This window comes from Delphinus delphis, chromosome 2, assembly GCF_949987515.2.
Source record: "Delphinus delphis chromosome 2, mDelDel1.2, whole genome shotgun sequence".
In the NCBI taxonomy this organism is placed as follows: Eukaryota; Metazoa; Chordata; class Mammalia; order Artiodactyla; family Delphinidae; genus Delphinus; species Delphinus delphis.
In genome coordinates, this window is record NC_082684.1 from 154235488 (window position 1) to 154255214 (window position 19727).

At 42.7% G+C, this 19727-nt stretch overlaps 1 protein-coding gene across 5 annotated transcripts in view; it reads right to left on the reverse strand.

The window, feature by feature from the left end:
• SFMBT2 (Scm like with four mbt domains 2) overlaps positions 1-19727 on the reverse strand; it is a 202682-nt gene that overhangs the window by 45220 nt on the left and 137735 nt on the right. For all 5 annotated transcript variants that reach the window (XM_060006013.1, XM_060006010.1, XM_060006012.1 and 2 more), the window contains 2 exons: positions 13641-13723; positions 7165-7291 (listed from right to left, as the gene is read on the reverse strand). In XM_060006013.1, the coding sequence (XP_059861996.1) occupies positions 7165-7291; positions 13641-13723 (210 nt within the window). The remainder of the gene's footprint in view (positions 1-7164; positions 7292-13640; positions 13724-19727) is intronic.

Sequence of the window (19727 nt, forward strand, 5' to 3'; positions counted from 1 at the left end):
GGGGGAGACAATATGACCAAAGATACTTTATGTATTTTCAGCCCTTGTGAATGAATTACCTATCTTACAACTACAACGTCGCCATCATCACAATGACAACCACACAACAAAGCTATTCAGAGAAGAAAGGAGGCTCTCACATGGTATGGCCACAGAGGCCGGATTAAGGGAGGACAAGTTACCTTAAAAGGAAATTAAACTATGATGTCATTTCACCGCTACAGGAGAAAGACTTTCCATACTCAAAGGGCCCATGTACCAGCATGTAAAGTTGGAGGAATCACTCTGGAACCTTAAAACGTTTTTGCAATTTGCGACATCCTGAGACTCTGTCCTCGGACCAGCGCATCCCATCCACTTCCACAAAGTGCCTCTGGCCCTTCTGACTGCAGAGACTGTATCCAGCTTAACCCAGCAGAGGATGCAGGGCACTGTGATAGAATCGGCGGCCCCTTCTATTGGGAACATCAGGATGAAAGAAGAGGATGGCTGTGATGATGCTAAAGTGTCTTCCTAGGAACACAATCCAATCAAACTTCTCACGGTAGTAACTGCTTCATTCCCAGCAAATTATGGATGGGAATGAGCCTGGGCGAGCACCAGTGGAGATGCTGGTGGGACCAGAGGCAGGAGGGCTGTGAGGGCAGAGGCTAGGAGCAACTATGGAGGAAGTTCACTGACTACACTAATAGAATCCGAATGGCCCCTGCATCTCAGGTGAGAGCCAGCACAGGAAGAAAGGCGAGAGGGATTGAGGGACTCTTCCAGCGCCCTCATCAAGAGTTCAAGGCCACACCAAGTTGTAATGGGCTCGAGTGTGCGATGAAAAGGTAAAGCACTGGAAGAAAGAAAAGCAAGAACTGGGTGCTGGAAACCCCACCCGCCATCTATCCTGGGCCCTCCATCTGCAGATGGGGACCCCCAGAACAAGATCTCAGAGATCCCTTGTCAGCTCTGGAATAAATTCCTAAGGAGTCAAGAGACAGCAGAACTGTGGCTGGCAGGATCGACATGTGATAGGAAGCCATCTGAAGGAAAACAACAGAAACGGGACTACATGCGCGAGTGGAGGGAGAGATCCATCCGCAGAATGGCAAACTCTTACAGCACTTACTCTGGACCAGATACTTTTCTAAGTGGTTCATCCTCACGACCCTAAGAGATTGGATGGTTTTCATCCCCATTTTATAGATGAGTAAACTGAGGGTCAGGAAAAGATCAACCGGCCAGTAAGAGGGGGATCTAGGGTTGGAACCTAAGCAATTTAGCTCCAGAGCCTAAGAAAGCAATCGAGGCGGGCTCGTGAGGAAAACGTGGTCAGTCAGAAGTCACACTCAGCACAACGGCAGCTTCAAAGCCCAAACTCTCCTTTGGTTCCTGCTGCAAAGCCCTCTGGAGAGGAGATTCCCTGCTCCAGCCTCCCATCAAAAGCCTTCCCCCAAATTCCCATTTTGCTTAAGAAAGCCAGAGCCAGGGCTGTCGCTGACCACTCAGAACCTGTGTAACTGACTGGGAGTCTTCAAAGCCTGTTCAAAGACAGCACCCACTCCTGGGCCACATTCCTCTGTGCAAGAATACAGGTCCTGCTCCCATATATACCCTTATCTGCTAAAGCAGCTTCTCCCCAAAATGCCTCCTGCAGCCCATACCCCTTTTTAAAGATTTAAAAACCACCCACACTGGCTTGAAATATAATTACTTCCACATTTGCATTTTCCCTTGTTTCATTCTTGCAGGTCTCTGCAAAATGCTATTAACCACCTGACTTTATCACAAATTACAGAAAAGGCTTAAAGAGCAGTTTTCTGCACCTGGTCTCCTAGACAGAAGAGGTTGTGTCACCTGAGTTTCTTTGCCCATTTGATCTCCTAGAGGCCGTTACAAACTCTCCGTGCAGAAGAGTCATCCAGGGAGGGTGACATGAAAATGCAGATTCCCAGACCCTGCTCCCGGGACTCAGAAGTCATGGGTCTGGAGCAGCCCCAGGAACGTGCACTTTCACAGGACTCCCGTGTGTTATGATGCAGAAGGTAGTTCACTTGGAACTGAACCAAGCACACACGGAAAAAAAACTGACCAAGGAGTTTTTGAATTTTAGCTTACAAGTATAAAACATCTCACTGTCTCAAAACTCGGTTAGCCAAACAGCAGTTCTTAAGGGGCTGCTCGTATCTTAAATCGCTTTCTCGTTAAGGGACACTGATTTTATTTATTCCTCGTATCTATTCAGCAAGCCTTTAGCAAGCAGAGCGCACGCGAACTCTCATACAAACACTGTGCTGTGGGATAACAGGCAGAGCGCGCAGATGTTTACAGACACTAGGGGTCCACTCTGCTGGGGCACGGGCTCCAGGCGGGGAGGCTGAAATGGAAGGGCGCTGCCTTCTTTCTGCTCATCAACCTCCCCCACTTCCTAGGATGCGCTCAGCACAGCTCGAGCACTTTATAGATAGGGCTTCACCCATAACCATCCTGTAAGGCAGAACCCGTTACGCTACTTTTATGGAACTGCACGAAGAAAAAGGAGGGTCTAAACTCACAAAGTACTCAGGATCACACATCTAGGAGGCAGATGTGCATGTCGGGAGGGGGTGGCTGAATGCTGAGTTATACAATTTGAGTCTTTGCTCCATGAGAAATACAAACTCGTTGAATACTTAGAAGAAGGCAGGGGCTCTATTATACAGAGCTAAGCCTTACTGCTCTATGAGGATGGGAGAGAAAGCAGTTGAGAGACTACTGACATCCTAAGAGGAAGGGGTGGAGACTTGGAACCAGAGTGTGGCAGGGAGAGGACAGAGATGGGGGCGGGGGGGCCTGGAGTCACTACTGGTCATGGGGGCAGTGGGAGAGCAAACAGACAAGAGGATGACTTTTTGGTGTCTAACTTGGGTAGAATCACAGTGCCTCTGGGTGAGATGGGAAAGTGGAGAAGAGCAAACACAGGGGTTACAACAGTGGCCTCCGGTTGGGAAACGCAGACGTCCCCAGGGAGACGCTCTGCAGGTAGCTGGAAACAGGAGTTCTGAACGTGTCTGCTGTGAGCGCTGGGCATCTGGACACGTCAGCACAGAACCGCTGCTTGAGTCACAGAGGAAGACGAGGTTGAATGGGGATATAAAGGATGTTGAAGAATTCTGACCTTCCCGTATGAGGGAAGGAAACACCAGATGACCAATGAGTACATGGGAAAGACAAGGGCAAAAAGAGAGGGTTGTGGGAAAGTCCACGCATCAAAAGTGAAAGGTCTACACCCCTACGCCAGCACTCCTAATAACAGAGGTGGAAGCCGGCTTAGGACGCTGTGGTATCAGGTGAAGGAGGCGAGGACATGGTCCCTGCAAGCTGCCTGCTGCCTTCCAACCTTGAAAGGTGAATGAAACTGAAAGCAAGCAGAGGAAACCAGCAGAGTACAAAGTGCCACGAGATCCACCTCCCCACAGCCAAGAAGCTGGGAGCAAATCAGATACATCAGAAATGCCACTGGACAGCTGCAGAGCGTATGCGTTTCTGAAGAGGGAAAAGGAGAGATCACATCCGTCCTTGAATCGTCGCTGGTGTTTAAACACCTACGCTGAAAGTCTACTTAGCCCGCGCATGGCTCGCGATGGTCATCTCCTGCGGAAATCAGGGACCACGTCCCTGCACATTCGGTCCTTGTCAATGGGGATGTGAAGTTCACGGTGAAAGGATACGGTTCCTCAAAAAGCTACCATCCAAAGCGATACACAGCTCAGACCCACAGATTGAAATTTATACACTATGTTTTGCTAGTTTTGACTGTGGAAAAATTTTATTTTCTCTAAATTTTGTTTCGGAGGGCAGCAGAAAGTGAAGATCATGAGATGCTAGTAATAACCTAAGTTGACGGTTTGAGTTAAGCTCCCTGAACTGACATTTTGGTACTTCTCCACAGACCTCTGGGTCATCTTCATTTTTTTGTTCTCTGTATGTTTGTTTTTAACAAACCGGAAGGGAAAGCTCCAGGAAACAAATGATGGGAAGGCCATCGTTCCTTCCCCACCTTCAAAGTGCAAAAATGCCGTTCCAGAACCCCCTCCTCTTCATTTTTAACAGGCCTCCCAATGTCAAAACCAGGATTTGCTGCCCATGTTCTAAGCTCTCTATAAAAATTCCTGTAGTGGCAACAATAAAAGAGCTAAACAGCCCAGTGGAAATGAAGCCTGCGGGTTGTGATACTTTTTATGACATAAAAAGAATTTTCTGCCTCAGCTAAAAGGCTGAAATACCTAATATTGGGGAGTAAAGGCAATACGTATCACATCTCTTTGAAACGGGAGGAAAACAGTATTAATAATAACAGAGACAAGAGAAACCAAGGAAGGCAACGCAAAGATGTCAACCCTCTTCGTGAATTAATGCACTTCGAGAGTGAATAGAACACCTGCCCCCTATTTGTCCCGTAAGAAAATGATCGCCAGTGAATGTAACGTGACCTGGATTGTGAGATGCAGATGTACCAGGGTGTGAGCCAGTGTGTGGGGCTACGGATACGAGAGGTACTAAAACTGAATGAAATTCGTAGAATATGAATAAATGCTCGTAACTGTAGAGATGATAACCTAGAGCAGATAATTAACATAAGAGAAAACATCACAACGTCCTTTCCCAAGCACAAAACCGCATCATCAGAAACGGCCCTGGCTCGCCGTCAGCGGTTTTTGAGAACTTGACATTCTTTCCAAACATGCACCCAGAATAATATTACACTAACCTCACGTATTTGATTTATCACTTCCTCTTCAACATCAGTTCCTTTAGAGGCACTTAAAGAACTATCTGACTTTAAAAGAAGTCAAATACTAAATTAAAATGATCATTTTGATTACTAAACGTAGTCAATTAGCCATGTGTTGAAAATATTTCAAATCAATCTATTACATAAAATAACTAACAAATTGGTATGAAGTACATTATAAATTGTCATATAAACGGTCTATAATAAGAATCACCATCATCATAAAAATAATTTAATTGCCCCAAAGTGACTGGAGTGACTCTCTAACATTTTGTCCCCAGGACTGAGGAAAGAAAACACTAAATACATAAAACTTGGAGATAATGAGAAGTGCCATTAAGCTCGTCACTTTAAAAGGTCAGCATCCGGGAAGGGCCCAAAATCAACACAAAACTCCCCGCAGAACCCCCAATTCAAGAAAGATCAGCAGACTGAATGAATTTTAACTTTAGCTGATGAGGCAAATGCATAATGTTGACCAACAGCATCAGGTAAACAATATTCAACAGATTGGTTTTTTTTGAAATTTTTAATACGTAAGGTCTGGGAAAATGGACAATCAATTTTCTGACCTGCTTCCTAACGTTAACTAATTTTCATTGCTCCCAATGAAAGCACTCCGGAGAATAAGAAAAAGAGGTGACATGAGCTGATTTACATTTCTCTGCTATAAAACCAGAAGTTTATAACCAAAGAAAAAGCAAGACTGTCAAAAATGTTAAATATACACTAGACATTGCTCATCATTCTTTTTAAGAATTGGGAAGGTGTAGGGTATGTTGAATTAAGCAACAAAGAGGTCAAGAGCAATGAAACTGAACCTCAGGCACATGGTAATGGCTTAGCTACTTTCTCCATCTATAAAAATCAGGACACTCTTACTGCTCTCTATGTTAGGTAATTAACAGCTAAAAGCACTTTGGAAGTACAAACTGCTAAATAAATTATGACTGCCAAAGAATTTTAACCGTCACGTGCTAAATAATAGTGATGAAACAAGGGCCTTGAACTTTACCACTTTTGTTTTCAAATTAATCATGTAAACAAGACTCTAATCTCTCATAATATTAGGCCTAGCACAGTATTAGGTAGCAAGTTCAATTTAGGGATTCAAAATCACCAAAGGGATCTTGTTTTTCCAAGAGCAGTTGATTCAACTTTGTATGCAGTAACGAAAGTAAGTTCATGTCCTAATCCAGTACCTACAGAAATATCACCATGACACGTGTGTCCACATTTTGGCTAATTCCAACTCGAGGCCATTCTACTCGAAAATCTACAAAGCTACCAACTTTTTGAGGATTTCCTTTTATTTCAGATTGATTTTCAAATCCTAAACTGTAGTTATGTTTTAAACTATCTTCTGGGAATTAACAACACACTGGACTTTCAGCTAAAATCACTGTTCTCTGCCCCTCCCAATCTCTTAGACTATAATATTTATTAGATGGTAGACCTATCAAAGAACCTTCAGTGCTTTTTTAGACTTGTTTACTGACGAAAGAGGATAAAGATACTGGCACCAATTCTATGACCTTCCAAACTTTCTATTCCAATGGTGGTTGACCAGGTCATAAAATTTAAAATCTGGACTAGGAAAGCTAACATCACTTCATTAGTCATCTACAGCATCTTATTCGTCTTCCATATTCATTTGAAATAACTACCAAGTGCTGTGAAACTGAAAAACAATCAAACAACTAACAAACAAACAAAAGACCCAAAGAATTTTAAATCACAGAAAGATGACACAACCTCAGAGAGCAAATTCATTTTAATTCTTCCTCATTGAAAATATAACATCTGAAAAAGACAGTCTCCTATCTAAGCCCACAATCTGATCAAGGTTCTGCTTACAAAGTGCATGGTTCTGTGAATTACCTGGATGATTAGAAATAAAATGCAGCCATGAAGAACAGTTTAAACATCATTAAACAAACAAGCCTAAATTATTATATATTTGGGGAGAAAGTCATGTCCAGTTATTACTTTAAGGAAAAATTAAACATCTACGAAAGAAACCAAAGTAAAGGGTATGGTTAACAGTAAAATGCAAACATATAATTTTATCCGCTTAATAACTAAGACCTCAAATACCAACTTTTAGTGACTCATATTAACTTAATCGTGACATCAGCTTTTATAATCAGAGATGTACAAAGACCACTGTGCTCCAAACATAATTATCGCACCAGAGTCTCATTTCATGAAATTATTAGTTAAGATGAGAGCCTCTGAACAAATTCATATTTGATTAGTTTCACTTATTTAAGAACGCTGAATAATTTAAGACAGCTGAAATAAAAGGAAAGCAAAAGGGGCACTTCTGAGCAGTGCTGACGTCATCTGCACCCTGCCCTCTCCAGGTGGACCCTGAATTCAGAACGATTATGAACTGTGAGTACCTTCCAGGTGAAGCCACATCAGCCTCCCCTTCACAGCAATGACAGAGGCCACGCAGAGTTCTCCCGGATTCCTGGGGTTCACGGCTTCAAGTTTCATGTTCTGTGTGAAGCCTCGGCTGAATGACGTCTGAAACAGAAACAGAACTGACACTGAGCCAGCAGATACCACAGCCAGATAACGCGCAGCAAGGGAGTGGCCAGCTGGCACTGCAGAAATGTATACACACGCACGCACGCACACGTGCACGCACACAGATTTACTGATAAGACAGACAGGCGAGCGCGCCTGCTTAGTCTTTCCCCACCATCCACGAGGAAAGAACCACACACCCTTCGCTTGTTTCCCAGAAATGAGAACTACGCTGGGCACACGGCAGGTGCCTAACAATATCTGCTGAATGAGCACGAGGGTGAGTCCACTCTGGCTTCCCAGTTCCATGTGCGTCCTTCCAACCTCAGAATCACTGTGGTACCGATCACTCCTCCCACGTCCCTGCGCTCCTCACTCAGGTCCCCCCGGGCGTATCTGAGGGTGAAAGGAGACGGCGACCTCCACCTGGGATCATCTCCTTCAGCTGGATGTCTGTCCTCTAGCTTTTCTTTTGGTACAAGGTCCGCTGGTGATGAATTCCCAGTTTTCTTTTATCTGAAATGGTCTCTATTTTCCCTTTGTTCTCTGTTTATTTTTATTTACTTTTAAAATTCATTTTTAAAAATTCACAGAGGGAAATTCACTTTTTGGTGTGCTGTTCTAGGAAAGCAGGGCTGCCAGGTGAATGTACACACAATCCTGTAGCCATAACCACCATCAAGACACAGAGCGTGCTATCACCCCCAAAATGCCCTTGCACCGGCCCTTCGGTGAGCAGTCCCTCCTAGACCCCCAACTCCTGGAACACTGATCTGCTTCCTGTTCCCGTAATTCCACTTTTTCTATGATACCACCTAAGTGGAATCCTACCCTACTTAGCCTTGTCAGTTTGGCTTTTTTCACGAAGCAAAGTGCATCTGAGAGTCAGTCAGGCCATCACACGGATGGGTACCTCAGTCTACTTTACTGAGTGGTTTCTACACATGCACCATGATTTATCTATCCATTTACCAGCTGAAGGACAGCTGAGTTGTTTCCGGGTTTTGGTAGTTGTGAATAAAGCCACTATGGACATTCAAAGTTTTGTGTGAGCATATTAAGCTGCTCAGGCTGCCACAGCCAGTACCATGGGCCGGGCAACTTAAACAACAGAAATTAATTGTTTCATGGTTCTGGAGGCTGCAAATCCAAGATCAGGCTGTGAGCAGGGTTAATTTCTTCTGAGGTCTCTCTCCTTGGCTTGAAGACGGCCATCTTCTCCCTGTGTCTTTACATGGTCTTTCCTCCATGTATGTGGCCTATGTCCTAATCTCCTTTTCTTATAGGGACACCAGTCATATTGGAGAAAGGCCTACCCATGTGACCTCATTTTACCTTAATTACTTTTCTAAACACTCTAAGTACAGTCACATTTTGAGATACTGAGAATTAGGGCCGTAACACATGAATTTTGGGGGGACAAAATTCAGCCTCTAACACTAAGTTCTCATTTCTCTAGAAACGGAAGGATTGCTGGACCATATGGTAAATGCACATTTCTAAGAAACTGACAAATTATTTTCCAATATGCCATTTTGCACTCCCATCAACAGTGTACAGAGTTTCAGCTGCTAAACAGCCTCACCAGCACGTGGTATTGCCAGTTTTTCAAATTTTAGCCTTTCTAATAGGTAGGTCTAGTGGTATCTCATTGTACTTTTCTTTTTTTTTTTTTTGCGGTACGCGGGCCTCTTACTGTTGTGGCCTCTCCCATTGCGGAGCACAGGCTCCGGGCGCGCAGGCTCAGTGGCCATGACTCACGGGCCCAGCCGCTCCGCGGCATGTGGGATCTTCCCGGACCGGGGCACGAACCCGTGTCCCCAGCATCGGCAGGCGGACTCTCAACCACTGCGCCACCAGGGAAGCCCTCATTGTGCTTTTAACTTGCATCTTCTCTGTAACCAACGAGGTTCAGCACATTTTCACGTGTCTGTCACTTGTACAATCTTCTTGGATGAAATGTCTTTTTATCTTCATTCCACAAGTATATTTTCGCTGGATATAGAATTACAGTTTTCTTCTTTTAGCATTCTAAAGACATTAATTCACCATCTCTTAGTCTCCATTGTTTCTGATGAGACGTCTGTTGTTATTTAAATTGCTGTTCCTGTATAAGGAATGTATCATTTTTCTCTTGATGCTTTGAAGATTTTCCTCGTTATGTTTGGTTATCAGCAATTTGACTAGGTTGTGTTTCTTTGTATTTGTGTTGCTTATTCACTGAGATTCCTGAACCCATTAATTTAGATCTTTCAGCTACTCTGGTAAATTTGGAGTCATTGTTTCTTCATCTATTTTTTTCTTCCACAATCTCTGCGGCCACATCTTCTGAGTCACCAAGTACACATGATATGGTTGCTCAGATCCCTGGGATTCTATTCATCTTTCCCTCCCTTCCTTCCAATCATTTTTTTCCTCTCTGTTCTTCAGATAGTATAATTTCTATTTTCAAGGTCATGAACTCTTTGCTCTGTCATCTCTATTCTGCTATTAAGCCCTTCCAATGAATTTGCTTATCTTGGATATTGTATTTTTGGGTTCTAAAATTTCTCTTTTTTATCTTCTCTACTTCTGTTCTGGCACTTCCTATCTTTTTATTCATTACAAGAATATTTTCCTTTACATCAATGGTTTGAAACTTTAGAGTATATCCGAATTATCTAGAGAGCTTTTTAAAAACATAGCCTGCTAAGTCTCACCCCAAAGTTTGTGATTCAGTTGATCTGAGGTGAGGTCAGCAAATCTGTATTTCCAACAAGTTCCCAGGAGATGCTGAAGCTGCTGGTGCAAAGACTACACTTTGAGAACCACGGCTTTACACCATGGAGCTTAGTTGTAATAGGGGCTTTAAAATACTTGTCTGCTAATTTCAACACCTGGGACATGCTGGATTTGGTCTGTGTTGATTTATCTTTTCTACTGAGAATGAGTCTGATTTTCCTATTTCTTCATGCATTGAGCAACTCTGGATTGAAACCTGGATGTTTTAAATATATATCACAGAGACTCTGGATTGTGTTATATTCCTCCCAAGAGTGTTGATTTCTCTGTTTTAGCAAGCAATTAACTTGGCTGGACTCAAACTATACACTCTGTCTCTTGAGAAGCAGCTCAAATCTCAGTTCAGTTCTTTCATCCTTAGCAAGGCTTCTTGGAGTTTTCCTGGCACATACATGGTTCAGGGATCAGTTAAAGATTTAGGCAGAGTTTATACACTGGATTTGTGGTCTTCCCTCCTGCCTCTCCCCTGTCTGAGTCTTCCCTCACTTTCCAGTAGCTGTGGTTGCCCAAATTCTGTTAACTGGTTCATCAGGCCAGAAAGACCTTGAATTTTATATCACTGTTTTCATTAGCCCCTATGTTGTCAACTGTGGCTGACCTTAAGCCAAAAGTCTGTAAAAAATGGGTGACCACTCCTGCTACTACTTTCTTCCAAGCATCTGTTCCCCTCTAAAACCCTTCTGCTTTTGTTCATTTTCCATGTCTCTCAGGTACTAGTTTTGGTATTCTGCCCAGAATTTATAGTTGCTATCTGCAGGGGGATCAATTCAGTATGAGCTTACTCAGCCAATACTAGAAGCAAAACTCCCTCCTAACACTTTAAAAATAAATATGAAATTTTCCAAAATTACCCACTACTATACATTTTTTTATCAGACATTGCAATACTATATAAATGTATCTACTTTGAAATACATAAACTGAGATAAACAGGTTCCTGTAAGTAAGAGAGATTACATCTTTATATGACTCATGGAAAGAAACCAAGGTAATTCACATTTCCATGTCTTTTTATAGAAGTTAAGTTGAAAATGCAATTATATTTTTATGTTACCAGAACAAAATTATCCAATGTATGTTGAGAAACCAATATGCTCCTTTCCTTTATGTTTCTTCAGAAATCGAAATCAAAGGAATTCTAGGTTGGCTGTTTTTCTGCAAGTCGTCTGGCCTCATTCATGCATATTAGGTATTGAGTTTCTTTTTGATGACATGACTCGATACACTGCCTGAAAAGCCTCTAAGTAAGTTAAAATGCATTTTATCCTACTTAATAAGGGAAAGCTACAACCGTGTAACCTATTTTCATTTCAACTCACTGCCTGAGGGTAATTTATAAAGGATCAATAGCAAAACTGTTACCTTTGAGTTTATTTTACTAAGCATTTGCCTGTGTCAATCCGTCTCAGAACAGCCTCGGATTGCTAAACATCCCCAGGGTAACGTCTTCCACGCATCCACTTCCACACGACCCCTCCTCTGGTACACACGAGATGTGTGATTAAAAAATGATTCATGATAAGCATTCCATTAAAGAGCACTTGTAGCCTGTTAACATCATCCAGCAAAGTACCAGTAATGCAATGCACGTGCCACCAAGGTAGATAACAATCCTGTCGATTAAATAAACGGACAGCAAGAAACAAAGGGGGCATCTTTGTAACAAGTGCATTCCTAATGAATACGCCAGCATTTTCATTAATACAGATTTCATCTTGGTAGCTGAATGCTGAAAGCTCAGAGGCCACCTGGGGATATGGCTCCTGGGTCCACTATAAATATCCATTTGGACAACGGCTGGCTGATGGGAGCAGAAGATATAAAAAGACACCTTGGGGGAACCATGTTGTCATAGAAGAAATAACTCCCTAAATCCAGAACAAGGGGAAGATGTGAGGAGTTTCTTCCCAAGGCTAAAGAGTTAGGGAAGGACAATCTCCCGTCTGGAAGAAAGCACAACCTCAAAGGGGTTTGAGGATGCAATGAGGAGTTTCCACAATCACAAATAAAAGGCAACGAGGCCAGCAGATTCCATGACAAGTGATGTCAACCCAGTTTGAAGTGTAGTAAGACTCCACGGACTTAATATGCCTTAAGAGCTAACCAGCTGCTGTTCCCACGGTGGCAGATCGCACAGCTGTCTCCACACCACCTCACTCCCTTCATACAGCTCTTTCAACGCTTCAGAAGAGCTACCTTTGTGAAAGGCAATGTCATCCAGTAGAAGTTCATTCAATCGTGTAAGGAGCCCTGATTTCCAACCCTGCCACTGACGTGTTTCCGTATTTATGAGCACAAGCTGACCTCGTCATCAACCTACTTAATTCTCCAAAATCTGATTATGATTTATGCTCAGTGTTGAGCTTCTCTCTGTTAAGCCAGCTCTTCCCATCAGAAAGCGTTGCCAACTGAATCCCTGGAGTAAAAATTATCGGTGGGGCAGCAATGAATCAGCAGCTCTAGGCGCACGTGCCCAGAAAACGATTCTTTGGTGTGGGAGCACATTGCACTGTAGTATCTGGAGTCTCCAACCGGAGGACTGCATCTTTTTTCTTAGCATAAAAAATTAACTCTCATAACTAAACGCATGTTAAACATACGAGGCTATACATCTCTGCCTCACTCTCAAAACGAACATGATAATTCACATCCCTTTTTAGTTCCTACGGTTGATAAAGTTTACATGAATAATTTGTAAACTATTTTCTACAACAAACTCCTATAAATAAGCAAGTACACACGTTCGAACACACACGCACACGCACACACACACACACGGAGTTATTTTATATGTCTCGGTGCCAATAAGCTGTATTTGAAGAAGGAGGTGGCTTAAAGTAAGCACAGCAGAAAACTGTTGGGTTAGCATGTTATTACTTTAACCCAATGAAAAATTTAGGAACATATTTTAAGAATATACCTCAGGAGCAGAGAATCTCCCATTCAATGAACTTATCAATATCATACTCCACAGCAAGTGCACAGCTAATGGTGGCCCTGCTGGCTGGCTGTCCACCAAACTCTGTCCTCCTCCTGCCAGTGTACAGGCTCAAGGTGGGGGGACAGCCCAGCCAGGGCACACTGCCTGGTCTCACTCATGGCATGGTGTAGCCGAGTGACTAGTTCTCAACGACAGCAGGTGACAGGAGTAAGATGTCATATGTGTCAATATCAAGCTACAGTGTCTAGAACGAGGGTTATCTTCTGCTGGTTCTCTTTTCTTATCTGCTCACTGGACGAAGCCGAGTACAGACCTAGACCAAGGCTCAGTGCAAGGAGAAGAGCCACCTGGTAATCAGGAACAACCTGGACCGTCCACAAGTCAGAGAAAAACTTACGACATGTTTAGTGGTCAACCTGTCACTACAGCCCAGCGTCTCCCTAACTGACACAAAAACAGAAAGGAGGACTTTTCAAGACTGACAAAAAGGCTTAGCATCCCATGGTACAGGGTAGCACCCTAACCTCATCTTGTTCAATAAATAAAAAGCAACTTATACAACTTACACAGCTCAAGGTGGACAACATTAATGAGTAAAGGCGTAGAAAGAACCAGGCTTCTTACGTTTCTGAAGCAGAAGGGAGGCGCTTCTTCTGTCCCATGCTGCTTGTGATAATCTGCCCAGTCGAAGTCTTGGCCAGAGTAACCTGTGCGTGAGAAAATGCAGAGAAGACGCATTAACCAAGCCGCATCTCAGACCAATGAACAGCGCCAGGGTGTGTCGGGAATTTAAAGTAATAAGGGCAGCAAGTATAGGGCCCCTCCCCAAAAGGTGAAGCCCTTTCTCATGTGTGACAACATATTGGATTTTATGAGGGTTCAATGAAATATTGTAGACAGTGTAAAGTACTAAATATAGGTAGGGTGTACCATCATTATCATAATTCGGTGCTTGAAACCAGGTGAAGAAGGGGGGAATTTACCCCGTCAGTGCATGCCGGGGCATAGATTTGCTCTGGGGGAGAACAGATGAGACAGAGCATTCCACAGAGCACACCCGCACAAGGCATTTGGCAGAAATACACAACACGTGCCTTCATATCAATTCTGAGTTCAGGTGAACTTACATCTCGACAGCTTCGTGGAAACCGTGAGATTTTATTGGAAAACAACACTAGAGGAGAATACTTTTTAAAGAGTAACTGAAGGTAAGACAAATGGCCAAAAAGGAGTTGAGATTCTAGCGGGAAATCCTCCAAAGACATGGAAGTCAGGGAGGAATAAACCTTGCCTTAGAATTGAATCACGGAGAAGGATGGAAAATGAGAACTGGGGAAGGTGCGCCTCTCCGGATGAAGTTTTGGGGGCATATTTGAGATACTGGGGGAGTTTGAGAACCAACTATTCATATGTACTAACTTTAACATGTTTTTTTTCTTTCTTTCTTTATTCATTTCATTTGGGGTTGGGGGAAGAGGTACATAATTATACAATATATATCGATCTACCGTGACCTCCAAAACAAGACATGGGAGAAGTTTGTAACATAAAATAAGGGCTTCCCTGGTGGCGCAGTGGTTGAGAGTCCGCCTGCCGATGCAGGGGACACGGGTTCGTGCCCCGGTCTGGGAAGATCCCACATGCCGCGGAGCGGCTGGGCCCGTGAGCCATGGCCGCTGGGCCTGCGCATCTGGAGCCTGTGCTCCGCAACAGGAGAGGCCACAACAGTGAGAGGCCCGCATACCGCAAAAAAAACCATAAAACAAGAAAGGAGTTGAGTATATGGCTGAACCTAGGTAGGAAAATACCTCTTAATGTGTCATTTGCATTTCCTGTGAACAAAGGAAGGGAATGGAACCAAAAAATACGGCACCAATCAGGATTACCTGAAACTGCAAAATGCCCCTATAATCATCACTTAACAGTTCTCTCTTCACTGGTTTAAGTATATGTAAAATAAATCTATAAGGGATTTCTTAAGGATATTTTTAAGCCAAGCCCCTGATTCTTTGCCCTGTATCATCATAAATTCTACACCTGCAAATTCACTTAACATGGGGAATTCTGTTACTAAATCCACACTTGCAGAAAGACTACAGAAATTCCATATTGAAGAAATTCAAGATACTGTTTGCTTCCTACCTCCACCTGTACAAAATGGTATGCTTTTCATTAAGTAAGCTCAATTTACTCAATTCTTTAAAAGATGGGGGTGGACGTTAACCAAGAAGGCAGTTGTCTTCCTGGCCCAGGGACTGACCCTCCCCCCTCCCTCCTCCCCTGCCGACCATCAGTGAGAGCACACCCCCCCCCCCAACTTGCTCCTGAGATGTCCCTGTAAAGAGTGACAGCTCCTCACTACTTTCCAACGAGGAGATAAGATGTCTCAGAGTCCTGAGATGCTGTGTAATCTTTCTAGCTGGTTTTGAAGAGGTTCTGCACGTTCTTCCACACTCCCTTCCCCCCCAGACCTTCTGTCCAGAGCTGTCCCTCCAGCCAGAGGGCTCTGGAAGCAACCAAACCAACCTTCTCCTGAACATCTGCAAACAAAACAAACGTGTCTTAATCAAGGCACTGCGAGTTTCTTTACAATTAATGTAATCGTCCACTTCGAGTACTTTCTCTGTAACTGTTTTGGAGCAAATCCTTGCGTTAATATATAAGAATAGAAGAATTCACCGAAAGACACCTCAAACTGGTGAGAAGTCACCTCACTGTATGAAAATACTGAACCAGAAAGGAGAACTGGATGAAGGACCCAGTTCTACCAGGGCTTGGATGAACCAAGGTCGAAATAAATTAAGTCTTCTGTACCTGGCTTTCCCTCTCTACTAATCCGCAAGAGAAAGAAAAGAGCTTCAAACTCTCCTCAAGCTGCTGCATTTCATGATTCAGAGCCACTACTACTAATTACCATTGCTATTTAGGATTATTTCCCTTCCCTCTGCGGTTAATTCCCTTCTCTTCTCCTAGGGGAAAAGTGTGACAGGTTGGATGAAGAGCGGATATATAACAAGACATTCCCTAGAAGAGCTCTCAAGTGAACAGCTGGAAACAAGCTGAATCCTGCCAACAGAAGGACCCTGGTGGTTTAGGCCCACGGCTAACTGGCTTTGTTAAGGTCAAGACCTCGTTCTGTTACATATCTCTTCCCTGGACCTCTGCTACTTCCTGAGTTAGTTTGTGAGCAAAGGAAAATCTTATCAAGATCATGTGGGAAGGGGAGAAATAGGAAAACACCCATACAAATGCACAGCAAACCATTTTCTGAAATAACTTCAAATTTAGGTATTCTGTATGGTCGGTATCTGTTCAGATAAAACTTTCCAACTTAGGGGTCACCTCTACACCCTATACAGATAGCCATGTAGCTGAATTTCCTACCACGTTCATAACCACCAACTTCCAATGGATTTTCAACCCACTCCATAAATGCCAGGCTCACGGTTTCTTGGACCTATATTCAATCTTTCTACATCCAGTCTCCAAGATTCTCTGTGGGGAGCCACTTTTAATCTAATCATTTCAGGATATATCCAACTCTTGCTGGGTACCTAAGCAACAAGCCATTATTCTGTCCCCAGAACTCTCTCCTTTCCTTGAATATTTGAACAGCTTCAACTCCTCTGCCTCCTCCTTCTCTCAGGGACCTTTATTCGCTTCATCACTTAAAATTCTTCTCCTTCAGTCTGATAATGAGCTCGCTTTGTAAGGCATTTTCGTGACAGCTCAGAAAATAACTGTTACATAAAAACAAACTGCTGTGGCTCTTATAATAGAGACAACAGGGGTCAATTATGCTCATTAATCAACAAAGACAGAACAAGAAGTACTAAGGCTTAACCACAGCCAGGAAAGCATGTTTTAAACCCAGGAGGGAGGAAAACACCAGAGGGGAAAAGCAAATAAAAGGAAATCAAAACCCCTTGGGCTATTAAAATTTGCAACACTGTTGAACTTCCACCACTAGGGTTATTTAAGCTTTAATTAGTGTTTATTTTGCATGAAGTTCCAACTATTACAGGTCCAAAAGGAAACAGGTCAATGACCCATTTTTCCTTATGATACAAATTAATTGACATAAAACAGCTCCACTTGCAAACATTACTATTGACAGTGCAATTGGACAATTATTCTGGAAAACAATTTGGCAGTAAAAACGTCCATGAACTTTGACACAGCAATTGCACTTCTGGAAATGTAACCCATTAAAAAAAAAACCCCAAAACTGATAAAATGTGATACATTAAGATACAATGGCATCATTACGAATAATTTTGATTTAAAACAATCTTTATATCCAAAAGTAGAAAATAATGTGAAACTTAGCCAAGTCCATGGAAAGTCACGCAGGCATGAAAATTGCACCTAGTTTACTAAAAAAAGTAATGAAAAAATGATTACTGTAAGTTTAGCTGAAAAGACTGCTACAAGCATACACAGAATTATCAAACTGACATTAAAATATGCAAAAGAAAAGACCTGAAGAAATGTAAGAAAAACTTACAAGGAAATAACAAAATAATTATCTGTGTGGTGGGACTCCTGGATACCTTTTTCTTCTACCTCCTTGTATTTTCCAAGTTTTCACTAATGTTCATGAATTATTTCAATAATACAAAAATTTTGAAAGCACAGCATCTTCACTCTATCTTAAAAAGATAATCAAAGCACCAGTCAACCAATCCAGGAATACAGCATGACGACCTCCCCTCAGCCGTCCTCCTGCTTCTTCTTTGCTAACAGAATTCTGACTGTATCCAGTTCCTAGAGGAAGTTAGGTCTCTCCTCAGCACCAGGAAGTGAATCATGACAACCCTGAGGCAATCATGGCGGTCTCACACCCCTTGCCAGTGACTTGGGATGGAGGGAAGGGCAGGGCTTTTAAAAAAGATTTCTCTCTCTCTCTCTCTCAAAAAAAAAGAGACCACTGGAGTAAAAGGTCCTGTTCTGTGCTAGGTGGATATGAAAAAAAAGTACAATCTTAAAAAAAAATAAAAATAGCAAAAGAATGTCATGTTTGACATCTACCTGAATGACAAAATGAAAAACAATGATACAAATCCACCACTGTAAAGGCTGTCTAAAATAATTACATAGAAATACAAAGTTACATATTCAAGGAAACAGAAATCTCAAAGAATATACACCAAAAGTTATTTTTTCAGGATAGGGAACTTTTCTACTTTTTATCAGAATTTTAAAGAATAAATGCATATTAAATCTGCAGTTAAAAAAAAAGTATTTAGAAATATACCCTGAAGTCCTATAAAGTGGCAACACTTTCTAAAGCAAGGAAATGCATCCATTTCCTAACAATTCACTGTACATCTCCAGCTTGCTGGACTCTGCTTAGTTACTGGTGAGACAGGGGTGAAGCAGGCACGTGCTCTGCTTTCACCTGCTCCGGCAGCTCAGAGAGTGACAGACACACGGCATGGGAAGAGTGACGCAGTGGGTAAAGGCAAGGCTGGAGGGAGACGTGGAGAATGAGGAAGGAAAGCCCTGAAGAAAGCCACCCCTCATGATGGAAGATCACAGAGCTCCAGGGAGATCTTCCACAACTCAGAGAACGTTCACATCCTTGAGGTGCTGGAGCACCTGGGGTTCACAGGAAGCTTCTTTAGCTTCTAGTCCAACTTCTCTTTGAAAGGAAATATGACACAATCATCTTCAAAGATCAGCAAATAGCAGGACGGAGATACAGGAATGAGAGACAGCACCAGAGAAACCACATTATAGTAAGAGCAGGTTCTTAACCCTTTCTCAGAAAATCTCATGAATCGTGAGAGCAGCCCTACTGGGCACTTTTCCAGGGCACTGCTCTCCTTACTGAATGGTGACCTCTCTCCTTTCAAGCCCGAGGCTTTCAGCGAGTCCCTCGAACACTTACTCAGGCTTAGCCCATGATAGCATCTCCTTGAGTGAGCCTCACAGCCACCCTGAGTGATAAGCAGGATGCAAGTGCCCAGGGCACAGGTGAGGCAGCAGGACCACACAGTCCTCAGGTGCAGGAGTGCTAGGTCAATTCCTGAGCAAGGGTTCTCAACAACCTCCTCATTTGTTTCATGAGTTTGCTTATAGGGAACAAGATAAAAACCCTAGTAATTGATTAAAGCATTTCCTTTCGTCCATGTCATTTTTTAAAGAGCTACCATGCCCCCTTTGGAATCCACCAGCACCCTCCACATTCTCAGCTGATGTTCATCTTCCAGACCTCCCTGATGGAGATCTTGAAAATTTACACATTCATTTTCCAATCGAATTATTCTGTTTTTACATTCATGGAATAGTGCAGAAAAAAAAAGAAAAACAAAGACAGACAAGGGAAGGAAACAAATAAGTCAAGTTAGTATAAACACCAGCCATTCCAACTTCCTCATCTTTTAGAATAAAAATAAATGTTGAGAAGTATTTAATGCACGTATGGTCACCGTGTGACATGTACTGGGGGCAGGCTCAAAATGTTATTCTGAATCATAAACAGTATTAGGAGATATAGCTATGTCCCCAGGATGGAATCTAACATCGTAAAGGCCAACTGCCAATGGCAAAACCATCTTAAGAGTCCTGAAGAACGAAGTAAATTCAGAGATAAGTGAACAAGAGGGAGGTAGTTTTCAACAATCAGAAATGTTTTCAGATATTAAAAAAAACACCCAGAGTTTTAGTCCCCCAAATATTCAATCAAAAGTGCTTTTTGCTCGAGAA